This window comes from Psittacula echo, assembly GCF_963264785.1.
Source record: "Psittacula echo genome assembly, chromosome: 7".
NCBI classification, from domain to species: Eukaryota; Metazoa; Chordata; class Aves; order Psittaciformes; family Psittacidae; genus Psittacula; species Psittacula echo.
In genome coordinates this window covers 32658682-32676669 of record NC_137740.1, presented here as the reverse complement: position 1 = coordinate 32676669, position 17988 = coordinate 32658682, and the positions used below count along the sequence as shown (strand labels likewise).

General features: G+C 36.3%; 1 protein-coding gene across 1 annotated transcript in view; it reads left to right on the top strand.

Moving 5' to 3' along the window:
- The window catches only part of NAALADL2 (N-acetylated alpha-linked acidic dipeptidase like 2), a gene marked incomplete at its 3' end in the record, with an annotated part of 390135 nt that extends 389657 nt beyond the window's left edge, over window positions 1-478 (top strand). The window contains exon 14 of the mRNA XM_080624368.1: window positions 280-478. Within this exon, the coding sequence (XP_080480494.1) occupies window positions 280-478 (199 nt within the window). The remainder of the gene's footprint in view (window positions 1-279) is intronic.
- Window positions 479-17988: the final 17510 nt, after the last annotated feature.

The window sequence follows — 17988 nt, the reverse complement described above, 5'->3', positions numbered from 1 at the left end:
ATAAAATCTAGAATGCTCAAAGAGAAGTGTGAGATGGTGAGATTTCTTTTTACAGATTTAGTGAATATTTCAATGTATATACACCTAGATCAATGAACAGATCCAGTTTACAAGGCTGTAATAAGTATGCAATTGTCTTTCAGTTTGCTATGGGTCAGCTTTACTGTGCTTAATACGTATCATCTATAAAGTGTGGCTGATACTTGCAGGTTTTCTTGATGGTTTCTGATGAATTGTTTTGAGTAAAAAGTTTACCCTTTCTCCATTGTTCTCTTTTAGAAATATTCTTTACAGACTAGATGAAAGGACAAGCCAGTTTTCAGTACTGCTAGAGGCACTGGAGCACTGCAAACTGCATCAGTCAAATGAGACCATTCAAGCAGCTTTGTCAGAGGTGCTGAACAGCATCAATTCAGCTCAGGTTTACTTCAAAGCAGGACTTGATGTGTTTGAGACTACCTTAGCTGGAAAGAAATGAGAGAATTCTCTGCATTCTAAGACAATTGTTTACAACTTGCTAAACAAAAGTTCAGCTTGGATCAGAATTTCTCTGAGGATGAAACCTTGCTCAGCTTTTCTTTCAGTTGGCGCTTGAAGGTACCACAATGCGTGTTTTTATAAATAAAAAACAGTCTTTTGCACTGTTCATGGTATATCTCAAATGTCTGTTTCTGAATGTATAAAACAGTGAGGGGGAATAACACTTAAGATATGATTTTTGAAGGACATCTGCTGTATTTTTATATGTAAAATCTATTTTTATGAGTAACAGCTCAATCTTGCAAAGTACTGAGCGCATCCTGCAATATGCTGAAGACCTGGTTCTGCGACACCCCAGATGTATACCCAGGTGAGATTTGTATGCCTGCTTGTGTTTCTTAACTTCCTTAACACACTCATCTTCTTCCTTACTCCTTTCAGAGTAAGTAGTTGAAAGCTGTGGCATTTGCTTGGGTATCCAGTGCTGGGGTTAATCAGGAAATGTACAGAACACCCTTACCAGTATAATCCAAGATCTTTACTCCTGTGGAACAATAAATACCTCAATTCTGAGAGTAAAGATAAACTTTCATTATCCCATTTCTATATGAAAAAGAGTTCTTTTCTCTAGTAATTCTTCAAGACATTTTTTTTTGTATTATTTCAAATTATTCACAGGTTTGAATCAGTAATTACAAAAATACTTCGTATCTTTATGTTAAATAAAAGAACTGCCTAGTCTTACAAAGCCACAGGCCTTATAATCTTATACATTACTGAAAAAGCCTACTTCAAAGTCTCCCTAATTTTCCAGAGAGCAGTAAATGAAAACAAGACCTCAAACTTTCAGGAACATTTTTGGTATTCCACCACTTGGCCACACCACCCACTATTCCAGGCTGGATCATTCTGTAAGTAGTGCCTGGCATACAGGATCTGGACTGTTGTCAAAAAAGCACAAGGAAATTATATATCCATTCCCTACTGTAGAACCAGGAATTCACCTCTGAAGGCACAATCAGATGAAACATATTGCAGAGCTAAAACTCAAATCTATTTTGCGTTGGTGGAAGCCCTGTACAAAGTCTGTAATCACACCATTACCTTTTTGGCCTGGAGTAATCTCTGAAGGAAAGGATCAAGAGGTTCAGTGTCCTCACCTGTAAGGCGATAATAGACACGGTTGAGAATTGCAGGTCTAAATAATATAAACAGTTGAAAATGTTAAGCCCTATTGGGTTTAGAGTTTTACAATCTCAGATGATTCTGGGTTTAGAGCTTAAAAAATTTATTTTATATGGTTACTTAGAATTGAAATATAATTTATTTGATGGAAACATTAAATGTATTGTTACTCAGTTTGCCATGGAAACATTACAGAAACATTTCAAGTTGCAATAAAAATAGAAAAAGTATCTTATTAATGTAAAAAATAAAATGGCTTTCCAGAAAATTTCAAGGAGCACAATTTGGTGTAAGACTTCAAAGTGCATGTTGGCATAGTAAGAAATGAAAGTTGTTTACAGACCTGTGTTTCTGTTTCCAGGAATCCTTGGCAAATGGGTCTCTATTAGCAATGACCTGTGGCTAGATACATCTAGCTATGCTGTTGCTACATTTCTTGCAAGTTATTATCATAACATGGGCAAAAGTGTCCCTGGTTTGACCAGAGCTGGACTGTGCAGTTGGATGGCTACAACTGAGGTGGGAATACATTCAACATCAGTCAGCGTGACTGCATGAACTTAGACATGATTATCTCCTATCTTTGCCTGGCATCTGATAAGCAAGATTATATGATTATTCTTTTGCTACTGCTGATACAAATTCTGTTTACTGCAGAGATAATTTTACCTTTTTTTCTGCTACTATAATGTTTTTCATCTGCCTGATACAATTAGTTTTTATTATTGGAATATTTAAATGGGTGGAATAGACACATTTGAGATATATGTTTATTTTGAGGTAGTATTGGGGGATGTACTGTGCACACTATATTTGACTTGTATTTTCTAATATAGACCACTGTTCTAACAGTTTGTTTAGTAACATATTTTCTTTAGAGTGCTGACTTGCTATGAAGCCAACATCTCCAACATCTATGGTCTTAAATAATACAGTCAGGTGCCATTAAGAGGCCAAAAAATAGAAATCAACATTTCCTTTAACTCTGCCAGGTGAATTTAATAACTGCTTCCTCAGTCTTGTATGTATGTTCCACCAAAATCATCTCTGATGTAACCACAGTGTACTCATGCGAAGTGTGTGAAATCTGCTAGGAAGAGTATCCCTCATGTATTGATTTCTCAACCATGTAATTCCTCGCTACAGCCTTTTTTGTTTGTTTGTTTTTTTTTCACTAGTGTTCTTCTAGAACCACTTTTAAAATAGCAGACTTAAAAGTGCTTCACCACAAGAAGTACTGCTGCTATAAATGCCTGTCTATTCTAGAGACAATCATATATTCTTGTTGGTGAGATGAATCAGGTAAGCTATTGAGGGACTTAAATCCATTGATTTCAGTGCCATCTCACACTTCTAGATCTCTAGCCTTTTATTTGAAATGTTCAGATCTTAAGCATAAGTGAATATTCCTTGATCATATTGGTACCATTATAGCTTCAGAAAACGCACTTCTGAGGCCTGTCCTTCCATTGATTTTTAAATCCTACCTATTGGATTCAAAGAATGTATAGTAAGTTAAGGTCCTAAGTACTTGGTGTATTTCTAACAGAACTGTTCTACAGGCAGCTGTGGAACATCAGCTGAAGGAAGAGGTTAGTAAATCGTAGTAGCTTACCCAGATTGAATTCATTCCTCTATTACATTAAAATAAATGGAGTGTCCTTAAAGGCAGAAGTATGTTTGCAATTACCTGAATGATACTAAAAGTTTGTTACCTTTTCAAAACATCAGCTGCCAGAGACAGAGTAGAGTAACAAATGCATGGATTGCAAAGTAATCTAGAGTCATGCTCACGGTGACCAGAAAATCCCTGCAGCTGGCAATATTTGTATGCTGAGACAGTTGATAATAAAGAGCTAATGAGATTTTATTAGTGCATATTTTAAAAAGTCCATAAAGAAGCTAAAGTACAATCAAGTCAGTGAATAATAAGTACATGGGAGCTGGGTTTTGAGTACTGACCTTAAAAAAGGCAGTGAATTGCTTTTATCATCCAAGAAAAACTGTATCTGGGCAAATACACAAACACACAAATATGCACTGCTTTATATCTTCAAAACATTGTACAAACACTAATTTACTTGCTGTGATATGATTCAGCTAAGTAAACGTAGACATCAATAATAACTATATGAAAAAAACAGCAAGCATTTTACACTGCTTCACTTAACTTTTAGGAAAGTATTTCAGTCTGGAGGTTTAAAGGAAGTCATTGGAGCTGACTTCACTTCCAGCAGCAGTAGGCAGAGAACAGTTAGATCTCTTGGGTATCACAGAAGGGACCTCTGGAGATCATCCAGTCCAACCTCTCTGCTCAAGCAGGGTTACCTAGACACAGCTGCCCAGGAGGGACTATGTTCAGATTACTTTTGATTATCTTTCAAGGGTGGAGATTCCACAGCCTCTCTGGGCAACCTGTGCGAGTGCTTTGTCATCCTCACAGAGGAAAACTATTTCCTTCTTCAATAGTGTCCTGGGTTTCTCCAAATATCTCCCTATATTTCTTAGTTGTTAAATTATTGTAATTGGTTTAATTGCAAACATTCGAAAGATAACCATTGCTTAATTCAATGAAAACTCTTGGCCAAGGTCTCCAGGATTTCACAATTAGTATTGTTGGAAATTTTGCATAAGATTTGTCCTCGAAGTCATGGGTTTTATTTTTAAGTTGTAGAGACTAATGCCTTTATCTTTTGAGGTCTTTTTGTATGGTCCCTTGTTCCCAGTCACAGGATTTCTATATACATTGAAAGAGTGATCAAGAACAAAAGATGAATTAGAAAATGTAGGGAAGAAAAATGTCCATTAGCATACGTGTAGCTATGTATTATTTTAACCAAACTTCAAGAGATCAATGCAATTCTGTGGCTTGTGTTACGCACAAAGTCAGGCAAGATAGTTTTATGGATCATTTTGGTTTTGAAATCTACTAAATATTATAAACATAGCTATGTCTGGGTGTATATCTTCAAGGGAGCAGTTAAGAGCTTCCTCAAAAGCCTTGTGTTAGAAGCTGTTATGTGGGTTACTCAGAAATGTGTACCTGTGACGTAGATTATGGTTGCTATCCGGAAACAAGAATAGTGTGAAATATGCTGTTCCCCTTTAGTCCTCTATAACATTTCAGCAGTATTCTGCCAGTCACAGAAAGGTGAGTGATGGGAAACAAATCTCATCTTAAGATGCCTGGGACATGAATTTTGAAAACAGTCTTATACAGCACTAAAATGTTCAAAACTAGTCAAGTGTCTTCTGTTGGAGCTCTGAGTCTAGAAAACTTGGGATAGAGACTCCAGTATGGGAAGTAAATGTCTCAAAAATACACAATTAATTACTGCCTTTCAAAGACTATATTAATGGTAAAAAATATTTTATCCCTGCCTTCCAATGCAGGGATAGGATTTCATCACCCCAGATAGTTTTGGTAGCTTTAACCATCAGAGTGTCTTTTCTCACTTTTTTCACCATCTTTTCCTACCCGCTGCATGCAACTTCTCTCACAATTTCATGTGATGTGATGACTTTCGCCATTTCTCATCACCTTTCTCTTGGTCATTCCTACTAGTTTTCTGTCTTCATTCTGGTTTCTTATCAGTACTTAATCATCACACTAACTTGCGAACTATCACTTCTTAATTTCCCCTTTAATTCCCCCTCTTTTCTTCCTCTGATCTCAGTCATGTTTTTTGTTCCACATCTGTTTCTCAACTTACCTCTTGTAAGTTTAGATTCATATTCCTATTACAGCTGACCATAATAAAGAGCTGAAAGTGACACAAAAGTCCTGCTCAGATCCAAATGCATAAAAACCAAGGAGGCTTCAACTATTCAATTTAAACTAGTGTCTTCTGAGTATGTGCAGACAGCAGTTTTACAATTATAATTTGATTGAATGGAAGCAGATTTTCTTGAGGCCTGCAAAGTAATTGTTTCCTGTCTTCTCTCTCACTAATGTCTGGACCAGAAAATTCCCTCAAAAATATCAGTGTAGCTCAGTGATAATTTTAACCGTTTTGAAATAAACTTTTGAAGTTGGATGAATAAAAAATGATAGACAAACTTAATTGGAGCTGGTACTACCTGCCTACAAAATAATGTGAGCAGTATATAAGCATGTAGTTTTTTATGACTTTGTGCACACCATCCAATACCTTTCATTACATGATGGTTATTATACATCCTGTATCGCAATGTTTAAAATGGTTACAGATGATAAGGGCAAAAACCATATGCACAATCCTGTACTTAAACCTGCAGACTTGAACCTAGGAAGTGCCTAAGAATAATGAATTGAAGAATATCTAAATTAGACTCTATGTTTATTAAAACTATGCTATCAAGCTTTTTTTTTTCCCCTAATTTTAATCCCATTGCTGCTGGTTATTTCTGTAATTGCTCATACACATCATAACTGGAGAATATGTACTCCTGCAGGTTTATATGTACTGAAAGATTATGTTCCCCCTCAAGCTTACTGACTTGATCTGCTTTTTTCAGAAGGGTTGACTTTACCATGACTGCTCATCAGGGACTATTCCACATGAGTGAGGTCAGCAGAATTTGGCCACTGTTTATGGAATTTCCCAAAATATTTGTTATCAGAATATTGTTTATTTGTGTTTAGTCTCTTTAATCTGTCAACATTATTATAAACAAGAGTATATTTTTCAAAAAAAGTGGACAGGAGTCTCTTGGTCAGTGTTAAGTAAACCTGCAGGGTAGCATATAAATGAGGATGTACAAGTGATGTATTATAATCTAGTATTAATTTAATAGTTATTATAAATGTTGCACAGATTAATGCACACATTCTCTTATGAGCTTCACATATTGGAAGTAATGCAAGGGCTTAATTTAAGAAATTAATCAGAATATAGGTATGGAACAACTTTTGCTGTGAAAATGTAGTATAGGCTTACTCATCTGCCTACTCCATTTGGTTAAAAAAGTTTAGGATTTTGCTTGAACTACTTTTCTCTGATTTATTTTCCAACAGCCTTTGAAAGTCTTGCTCTTTATTTTTCTTTTAAATGTGTGCTGTCTTTAGTGTTTATGGAAAGCTTATCATCTGTTATGGCAATGTAACATCTTGTCTGATCATTCCTGGACTATTTGATAGAATTAAAAGTGGTATTACATGGTCTTTGGAAGGTCTTTTACTGACCAGTTAATGTATATGCCATTATATGCTTAAGTGGCTGCCTTTGCTATGCAGTGGTGTAGATATGCAATTATGCTGCTTGGAGGCACTAATTTAAGAGAATGATTTTTTTTTTTTTTTAATAATACTGCAGAGACCTGCTCATTTTCCACCATTTGAAACTGTTCTCTCCTGACATACTGTGATAAAGCAATGTAATACCAAGTGCTCTTAGCACCTGGCACAAGCTCATACTACAGACGGCAAGTTAGGGGGGGTGTCTGAGCTGTCAGTGTGTTTCCACAGTTTTTAATTAGCATCTCTTGTAGTCCTGCTTAACTTTTATGTAGTACAGTCGTAATTCTGGTCTGAATGACACCAAGGTGAGATGGATAGTTCTGACTGATGTGTTAGCTTGCTGCAGAAACTGCTGTTGCCTCCTATGCTTAAAAAGTTAAATACAATACTTTGTAAGTGCTTCCCAAACTTTTGGTGTTCTTAGATTGTATACTGAGGATTCTGAAAACATACCGAGCACTGAATTTTTTCATGCACTCTCATTTGCAGTTCTCAACAGCTGAAACATCTTGTAGTCTGTGCGTCCACTAGAGGGGAAATACGGAGATGCTTAATATTCACTTAAGGTGAATGCAAATTCTCTTCGTTTTCCACTTGCAGTTTATGCAAGTTAATACGTAACATACTCTTATCACATATATTATGATTTGGTATTCTGAGACAAATGGAAATTGAATGTGATTCCATATCCAGAGGAAGTACAATGGATTCAGGGAACACTTCATATTCAAGTATCTTATCCATTGGCATACAGTGACAAAAAGCACAAATTAAAATACTTGGAATAGATACTTCTGGGGATTTTAGTGCAGATCTGGGAAATAATATTATTCTGCATAAGGCCATATTTTAGCATTGCATTCATGCCTAACTGCATGGTAATGTGTTGTGTGTCCTCACTGTACCTTTGAGGATTAGTGCTCAAGTGCTGTTATCAGCAATCACATTAGTCTCCATATGAACTACTATTTTTATGTCATGTAACACCTTGCAGTTTACCTAATCAGATGTAACATGCAAGTATTTCTGCCTTTTGTATGCAGAAGAGCTGTCAAATTGTGTTATCTTTGTCAAGCTTTGACAGAGAATGTGAGATACCTGAATAGTGACTCGTTCATTCCATGTACTTCTAAATTTTTATGTAGTAAAATAAAGTTACCAGAATTGATGGCTAGTCAATTCAGAATATTAAGTAACTCAGCTTTTTGACCATGCAGTAATACAAACTTGGTGCAGTGATTCCTGGAAATGAATAAATATCATATTATGTGGAAATGTGCAATGAAAGGTTGATTTTTATAACACATTATAGACTGTTGAGTCTGAATAAAATAGCATATTTGCAAAATTAGTTTACTTTGTATCAATTTGTACTTTTATAACATACTGTAATAAAAAAGTAATATTGGCCATTAATGTAAGTAGATTCTACATACTTTGATTAAGAAGCACATTTTACTTATTTGTGCTATGAATATGATTTTTACAGTCCATGAGAGTATTTGTACAGAAGGCACTGTGCACTGGAATTCAGTAATAGACATTGGTTGTGAATTGGACAATGTTTTTTCCATAGTTACATTGTTGCTAGAAATTAAACTGGAATATGAAGATGTGTATAATGTATGTTGCACTGAATGATTTGGAATTATATTCATTTACTTTTTGTTGGTTTTACTTTCTTTTTTTAATTGGTTCTGCCAGTGATCTGTAACATATGCCTCTCAAGCTGCTGATTCAGTAACCAGGATCCCAGGGCATTAAAACATAATGGGAATAATTAAAAAAGCAAGGAAGAAAGAAGAGAAAAAAAAAACCAAACACACTAGACAGAACCTCAAAACCTGGGATGTGATAATTTATTGACAGGTAAATTTTGAATTATCCACTTTTTTAGGTGCTAATATATGGAAAGCCCAGATATTCATAGAATCATAGAATAGTTAGGGTTGGAAAGGACCTTAAGATTGTCTAGTTCCAATCCCCCTGCCATGGGCAGGGACACCCCACACTAAACCATGTCACCCAAGGCCTCATCCAACCTGGCCTTGAACACCGCCAAGGATGGAGCATTCACAACCTCCCTGGGCAACCCATTCCAGTGCCTCACAACCCTAACAGTAAAGAATTTCTTCCTTATATCCAATTTAAACCTCCCCTGTTTAAGTTTTAACCCATTACTACTTGTCCTGTCACTACAGTCCCTGATGAATAGTCCATTCCCAGCATCCTTGTAGGCCCCCTTCAGATACTGGAAGGCTGCTATGAGGTCTCCACGCAGCCTTCTCTTCTCCAGGCTGAACAGCCCCAACTTTCTCAGCCTGTCTCCATACGGGAGGTGCTCCAGTCCCCTGATCATCCTCGTGGCCCTCCTCTGGACTTGTTCCAACAGTTCCATGTCCTTTTTATGTTGAGGACACCAGAACTGCACACAATGCTCCAAGTGAGGTCTCACGAGAGCAGAGTAGAGGGGCAGGATCACCTCCTTCGACCTGCTGGTCATGCTCCTCTTGATGCAGCCCAGGATACGGTTGGCTTTCTGGGCTGCGAGCGCACACTGCCGGCTCATGTTCATTTTTCGTTGACCAACACCCCCAAGTCCATATTCATATAGTTGGTCTTCTAGGCAGGAAGAAATTGTCCCTGTATGTTTTTGCGAATCAAGAATTTGAAAAGTAGAGTGAAACAGAGTATTCAGGATGAGACTCTAAACAAAAAAAAAAAAAAGCTACTGATTTGCTTCCTGAGGAGAAACAGTTCCGAAAATCTTTATGATATGTAATATTCATATTATATGAAATTCATATGATCAGGCTTTTTCTTGTCTTTCAGAGATCATGAAATTACACAGTATTTGTTATTTCATGAAAACATGAATTACATCTTTTGCTTATAGGATATGAGAACTTGGGGGCTTTTCTGTACTTACAAAGCACTTGAGAGGTGTAACAAAAGAGTTTCATTGTAAATTAGTGTGTATTTCCATTTTGTGTAGGGTTATTTTTTTTCTTGGAGACTGATTTTCTGTTCACCATGTTAAAAGGAAAAATAAAAGGGATACCTTGTTAGTATTTTAATCATGGCTAAATTATTAACCTAGTCTGATACATTAGTTCCGTAGAAAGTGCAGCTCTGACTAGAATATCTCATGTAATGTTAAAGACTAATTTGTGAAAGGAACATATTTCTTCAGAATATGTGTCCTTTAAGCCATGTAAACTTGTGCCATAAAAATAAAAGCCAACTGTGTATCAACAATTTTATACATATATCTGATTTGCAATTCCTGCTGCTAGATCTCTGGAAGTCAATATATCTGAAAAATGTCACTGAAATTAAATGTTCTTTGCCTGGGTATCAAAATCTTCTGTGGCTCTGCTCAGGAGATTGGCTGAGAAAATTGGAGGGTGGGGGAAATGTATATTTAACATATAAGCATTCCAAGTAGTCAGATTTGGTGTAGACCAGATTTTCCAAGAGAATGGGAATATAACAAGTCCTCTCCACTAGTTTTCTTAACCTTGAGATTGCTGTGGCATTTCTTGCACCTATATTTTTTTATCAAGTAGTAGCATAGAGATACACGTGTGAGTGGAGTCTAAGGATCATGTAATTATGAAGGCATTTGCTTTTTATATGAACTGTAGGTATGGTAACCATGCAACTGCCGTAGTTAAGTGTTTTTATACTAGGCTGGTGAGCAGTAAAGGAGTAGAAACAGGTGCTGGGCGGTGGTAGCTGCCTGAGGGGGCCAACAGTGAAATTTCCAAGAGTGCCAGGAGAGGGCATTGTGAAAGACAGGTGCTGGTGAGATGATTTCTTTGCACTGAGTACCAGAAAGCACACAGTGAAGAGCTTTCTCTTGCCCAGAGAATTCTTGATGCCTGTTTAACCAGCTCTGAATCTGTTCTGAATGTACTGCGGACCAATAGGAGCAGTTCAGTCCCAGACTGATCTGGAAGTGTTCAAAACCAAGTTGGATGAAGCTTTGAGCAAATTGGTCTAGTGGAAGGTGTCTCTGACCATGACAGAAGGGTTGGAACAAAATGATCTTTAAGATCCCTTCCAACCCAAACTATTGTATGCTTCATCCTGTGATTCTATAATTTTTTAAAGGGCAAGGTGTCAAAAAGCTAAGACCTTTAAGACTAGGAACAGTAGCAAATTCTGTTGTTGAAAGAGAAACTCATGGCTTTGTGAGTTAGTTTCTATATTCCATCAGAAGAGAATATGAAAGTGATGAAGAGAGTAGTGCTGTGAGCTGAACTGATTTTGAGATACTTAGTAACAACAACTGGATCACCATTTTCTCTCTAACAGGCAAGCACTAGAACGGGTGATCTTAAGACTGGATAAGATAAGCTGGGACTAAATATCTGAGTGTAAAAAGTCTTAGGGGCTTTGTTGAGACAAATGCACAAAGGCACCAAAGCATTCTTTTAGTATAGTGACTTTGAAGAGTCCATTGACCTTATTTCTAATAAATTTCAATATCTTTCTGCTTATAGTCCTCCTCTCAACTGCAGAGGCTCTGGGCTGTAACTCAAGTATTGTAAACCAAGATTGCTCCTTTGAGGCTGTCGGCTTGCATCAAGTGAACATCTGATCTGCTGTTTCTAGCTCAGCCTCAATCGGAAGCATTTTGTGACATTGCTTGACTGTCTCATTTCAAGGAAAAGGTTAAGGTTTCTAGCCAATGAGTCCAATTCATCTTTGGTATATGTGAACTGAGGTCAATGCTGTGCCAGAGATTAATTATCCTGTTGGGTTAAGGGTTAAGGGTTTTCCTGTGCAAAAGAGAACACATAATGGAAATAATACCAGTCCAATTTTTATTTGCTTTTAACATGTGTTCTTAGTTTAATAGCAAGTATTGTACTCAAAATTGGACCTCTCCCTTAAACAAAGGTCAACCTGTCATCCCTTAAGTATAAGCTTTTATATCATTTAATGCAGTCTCATACAGTATCGTTTATCCCTGAGCTGTGATTACAGAGGAAGGTGATAAGCACAGTGCCCTATCAGAAGTGTGTCACTATCTTCTACAGGAAGAAGGGAAAATAAAGGGCAGAGACATACTATAAGAGCTGAAAATACAGAAATATAAAATGTAAAACAGTAGAAGCATTCACATGTTGTTGGTTATGCAGTTTAGAATGAAAGTTAGAGAACTAGTATCTGAAGTGAAACAAAATGGGTAGATATTGTGTCAATATTGAAGAGAAAAAATGGCTGAGAAATGCCATTGTTCTGATACTATAAATCCCTGGAGGTTGTTGCAGAACACATGGGGAAAACCTTAAGGATAAAATTCGTCTAAGTCCAAGTTACATGGATATGTGTATGTTGTAATGTGAGAGAAGGTGTACTGCCATATGACTAGTCAGATGTTGAAATGTCTAAAACCCATCAAAAAAGAACTGTTATATTCTGAAATGGAATAAGGCATCCAGAGAAACAAAGGAGAAAAGATATTGCTATCTGCATCTACCACAAACAGGTTGACATTTCTAACTTTATTTCTGTTTTTCCTCTGAATAATAAAAGAGTTCAGTGTAAGAATTCATAAAGATGGATTTGTCTGTAGCCTGGGTGACAGGCAGGTGTTTGTCAGCATGGGACTATATAAGAAAGATGGTCAAATTAGCTGAGTAAGTTTCCACATATGTCATGTGTCACTGCATTTTCTAAAGTGAAAGATCACTGAATTATCTAAAATGAAGATGCAGAACTATGATGGGAGACCCTGATGTGCGGGTGTTAGTTATACAGTGAGCGTGAAAAATTAGATCATATCCACACACATGAAGTTCACATTTTCAAATTCTAGGATGACCCTTTAATGAACATTGACTGAGTTCACTTTCAGGACTGTGCCTTTCATAAAGCACTTGTCATGCTTCCCTAGCACAACATAATCAGGACCCTATGAGTGAGTAATAGCCTTGTATTCATAGCAAGGCAATTTATTATCCTATATGTAAAATGACAACTTCATTATCATTCACTATTATAAAATAGCAGGGAAAGTAGCAGTTGAAATAAAAAGGCAGCTTTTTAGATAATTCTTTTTACAGTATGAAAATCCAATACATAAATTCGCGGCATATAACATTTTTATTAATCTATGAAGAATTTAACTTGATGTTCCATGGGATACTTCACTGGTATTTCATCATTACATTCGGAGATAAAAATTTGTAGTGACTTGTTGTAGCTTTGTGGGTTTTTTTCCAACCAGCTATGCATCACCTAACTGCGGTTTTAAATTGGTAGAATTCTGCCTCAGTTACTTGGCTGGCCAGCCAAGGAATTCACTTAAGGCTACGCAGTTTGATGCAGCTTTGTAAATGAACTGCAGATACTTAGTTCTGGTCACAGTACAGTGCAAAATATTTGATAGATGATTGGTCTCTTCATGGTGTTTGCTGTTATTTCCATGAGGCCTTCACCATCCATTTGCAATAAGCAACTACTCATTTAGCACCTGCTAGTAATACTGCTTTTTCAGGATAAGAGGATCTCTTTCTTCTCAGAATAGTTTTATATACCCAACTTTTCTGTCACCTATAAATATTTCTGAGAAAGTGGCTTTTTCAGGCTACATTAATTTTATTAAGATTACATGTGTTCATGCTCATCATTTTATAAATCTAGAATAAATTAAAATGAATGATCTACCATGTTAGGTAACTCAGTAAGTAGACGTAAACCAGATTACATAGTAAGGTGTGATCTGATTGGTGGTTTGAATATCCTTCACAGCCTGAGGAGGTTGGCAGCATCAACTGTAACTGGGAGAATTAAGTTGTTGGGAGAGGGGAACCACAAACCATCAGATTTAGAAAAGGATGGGAACAGCAGGAAGTTGAAAGGGCTGATACTGATAGAACTGGTTTTCTTTTCTTTTTTCTTTCTTTTTGAGAATAATTAAATCAGTTATTTTAACAAATTTTCTGCACCAATTCTCTTTCTGGAGATCATTCAGAGTTATGGCAAGGCCACAGCCAATACACTTCAGGAATCTCTAAAGTAGCCCACCTGAGGAACTACTTTCCAAGTTTGTTATTAATTTACTCAAATCTCCTAAGAGAGGGCATTGGTTACTGCAGCAGTGTGATTCTGAGAAACATTTGCCACAGAAGGTGTTTGCATTCCAGTACTGTTAGAACTTAATAATGGCTGATGCATATGATGAAGGCTAAAGACAGAAAGTTATACAGATCTAGCAAATAATTTTATAATAAAAAAATCACTCTTGTAAATCTTACATAAAAATAAATTGCTGTGTTGTATGAGCATCTCAGGGTCTCTAAGCTGGTCAGTGTCAGAACGCTTATGACCTAAAGAGGTTTCCTATTTTCCTCTTTTATAGATAGGTGAAGGGAGTTAGCAGAGAAAGGCAGGCATACCTGCATACCAGCAGAGAAATTAACTGCTGGACTGTCCTTCTTAACCTTTGTCAAAGAGACAGATTTTGCCAAGATGAATTTCTCTGGTCAGAGAACAGATACTTTTTTTTTTTTCCAAGAGGACGTACAAAGACTTAGGAATTCTCTCCCTGACCAATTGTATGACACTTTGGATAAATCTTTATATGCAATAATACTCAAGGACCTAAGTAATACATCATATTTGATCTGACCAGGCATAAATAATTTATTCATGATATATCATTCATAACTTGATTCATTGACTCATCTTTAGACAAGACAAGGTCAGTAGGAAAAAATGATTAAGCTTTTTGCCTGCAGGAGGAATAAGCTTAAACAACAGATTCATCTTCGCATCTGACCTCATGAAACTTGACAGAGAAGATTTTAAAAATAGAAGTAGACTTAAATAGCCAACTTTTACTCCCAGTTACGCTAGTTTAAATCCACATTCACTCCACTGTCTATAGAGTAAATGGGAAAAGCCTCTACAAGTTACTGGAATCACTCTGGAGTCTGTGCCATCAGGGAAGAATTTGACTCTGAAAGAGGGGACTTGCACATTCAAAGTTGAAAATAATGTGCCTGAATATTTTACTGAATCAAAAATGGCAAGTCAGACTCTGTACCCACTCATACCATTATAAATCTGGAAAGATGACATCAAATTTCAGACTAGTCTGAGCCTTCTGGGAGGATGAACTAAACAGCCTCCTTGATTTACAGTTACTGTGTTTGCCTGCATTACTACCGGAATTTTATTTCAATGAACCTGCTCCCTCCTGGAGTGTCCTTCAGAGCAGCATCTTTAGAACAGGTCACTGTTTTGTTAAAAAATACCAGGTTCAATAGGATGTCATTTCCCATGGTCCTAGCACTCTGACGTTTTCCAAACCTTTGCTTATAGAAGAGGACAAAATCTTCCTCATGTTTTGTTTCAGCACTGGAAACATTTGCTGTGGAATAATTGTTTTAAAAGGAAATAATACCACACTTAAGGTAAGGCAGATCCTTCAAACTAATTCAAACATGTTCATGTGCTTAAGTATCTGGAGGACATACTCAAATAAGCATCTCCGCATTTATACTTAAATTAAGCAAACTAAAGCAATGTGTCTAAACTTGATTCCATTTGGTAGAAATCTCAACTTATTTGCATTTCTCAGGATAAGTGAAAACCTTTATGAACAAGTGAAACTGGTGAAAAAAAGAGGATGCTAATACATTGAACCCTTTGGAACTTTTCTGTTTGTGTTTAAGGAACAGAAATGGAAATGCATAATTGTAAAAATAGCTGTAAATAGATATAAGCAAAAGACAATAATACATTAGAAACAAAACAGACTTTAAGATAGCTGATGGGGGGTTGTTTGCAGAGGGACTGGGGGGTGTTACTTTTTGGTTTTTTATATTTCAGACTGTTGTATTATGGAGTAGCCCACCAAATGTTACAAGTTTGAGTGTGAGCTGGAGAGTCTTTGAGCAGTGCATTTCCCCTAAAAAAAACCTGTGCAAAATAACCTAGTGCTGATTTCACTTCTCCAGTGTTCAGTAGCCTTTAAAATGTCTCATTTCTTTGCTCTGTGATTGTGCTTTAGGCAGTAGCATGAAACAAATGTATTAGCTTAAGGCATGTAAGATATTTTCTTATATCACAGTTCTCACAAGGAACAATAGCTGTATTTTTTAACATGAATAAACATTTTAATCAATGTAATTAGTTTAAAGCTGAATTCAAGCTAGGCACCTATTGAAGAATAGAGCATGACAACTAAAGCAAAAATTCAAAATCCTCACTTACTAAACCCATTTATTTTGTGAACTTGCAGCAACAGGTCTTTAGTAAAGAATCACACAGAACACATTTATCATATGTGTTATATGATACATCATGACATATCCAAACCTAGCAAAATAGCCATTGTGTTTCTTTGATCGTATAAAAATATTTACATTAAGAGGGGGAGGGGTTATTTATATATATATATTAGAAAGAAGTTAACTCACTGTGATGTGGCTAATGTTAGCCTCTTCATGGTTACAAATGACTGGTGTGATCGGCAATGTAGTAATTCACTCTAGAAAATGCTTCCATCCAAGGCAGCAATGACCAAAAGTGATTTGGATGAACTGTGCAGAATTCCAGTGTATCGATTTGAGTTGCTGTTCAAAGGGAGAGGAAAGCATAGATAGGGACCCTGTCCAGTTTGTTAGGGCTGAGCAAAGAGGGGTTTAGGCCCAGTTTATCCCAGAGAGAAACTGGGAAATGAACCAGAACTGAATTGAGAAGGTGGAGTTTTCTTCCATGTTAAAACTACTGCAGTTTTGTTCCATTTAAATTCTTTTGCCCTGCCGGTCGTGATTACCTGTACATAATAATGACCCTAAAGGAAGAGGAAGGCAGTGGCTTCTAGTGCTAACATGATCATTTAGCAATTTCTTAAGAACGTGGGTTGGGATGGCAACTGATTTTGCCACAGCAGAAATTACCCAGAAGGATTCACCCTTGAAGAGAAAGGACTTCATGTGAAGACTTTAAATTTGAATACTGTATCTCATCCTGAATAATTGTCACTGTATCAATCTTAAACTTATCCTGAAGTTTGCCCTGTTTTAAGCAAGAGAGACAAATAATTTTTTCAAAGCTAGCCTGTTTGTTTATCTGCATTTCTTTGTAACTCCTTATGCATAGATTTCTATTATGGTGTCATTTAAATTCCTGCAGAAGATTCCTAATTGATTTCAAGGACATTGTGGCTTGACATTATTCTAATGACACTTTCCATTATTGCTTTTCTATTTCTCACCCATTCAAATGAAGTGTTACATTGGTACTGTTTAACAGCTTGAATGAAGTTCCTGATAAGAATTCACTGGTTTGGGCTGCATAAAACATTTCTGTAATATTGTCCAGTTAAGCTTCACTATTATCTCATGATTAATTTCTCTAGCATAAAGCCTTTCCTTGTTATATTCTTCTTGTCAGTGCCTGGGAATTTCATGGTGAACCAGTGCTATATTACCTTAGCAAATGTGTTTCTTCATTCCAGTTCATTCCCATGTTATCTGTTACAGAGTATCCCTGTTGCTCAATTTTTCTTCCTGGTATAAACATTGTATAAAGTCAAACTCTTCCTTAGTTAATTTGTGGTATTTTTCAGGACTAGAATTTTAAACCAAAGCCTTTTTTGCTGGGAGTTGAAGACGTTATACTTCCTGAAGAATTACCCATACACTAACCTTTAACTTTATACATTTTCTCATTTGGACTCACTCAGCTATTTATTTTTATAAAAAAAAGATGCTAAATTGAACAAATTGCTGTGCTAAAAAACTTAGTCCAGAGATGCATAATGATTCCTATTTAAGCCTTTTCTACCACATTAAGACACATAGAGAAAGTTGGGTTTACAGGTCAATATTAAATTTATATAATCCCAGCATTAAGCGCATGTATACATTGTCTTTTTTTTTTTAAAAAAAAAAAAAAGAAAGAATTAATTGTTGTTAACACTCTTTTTTATATTGCATTTTTTGAATTATAGGAATATATCATTCCACATGTCTGGGTGTATTTCTCAGTTGCTGTTAAGAACAAGAACTATTAATACTAAAACATGGTGCTCAACAGGTAAGGTCAAATTCATTCTGCAGCTATAGTAACATTATAAT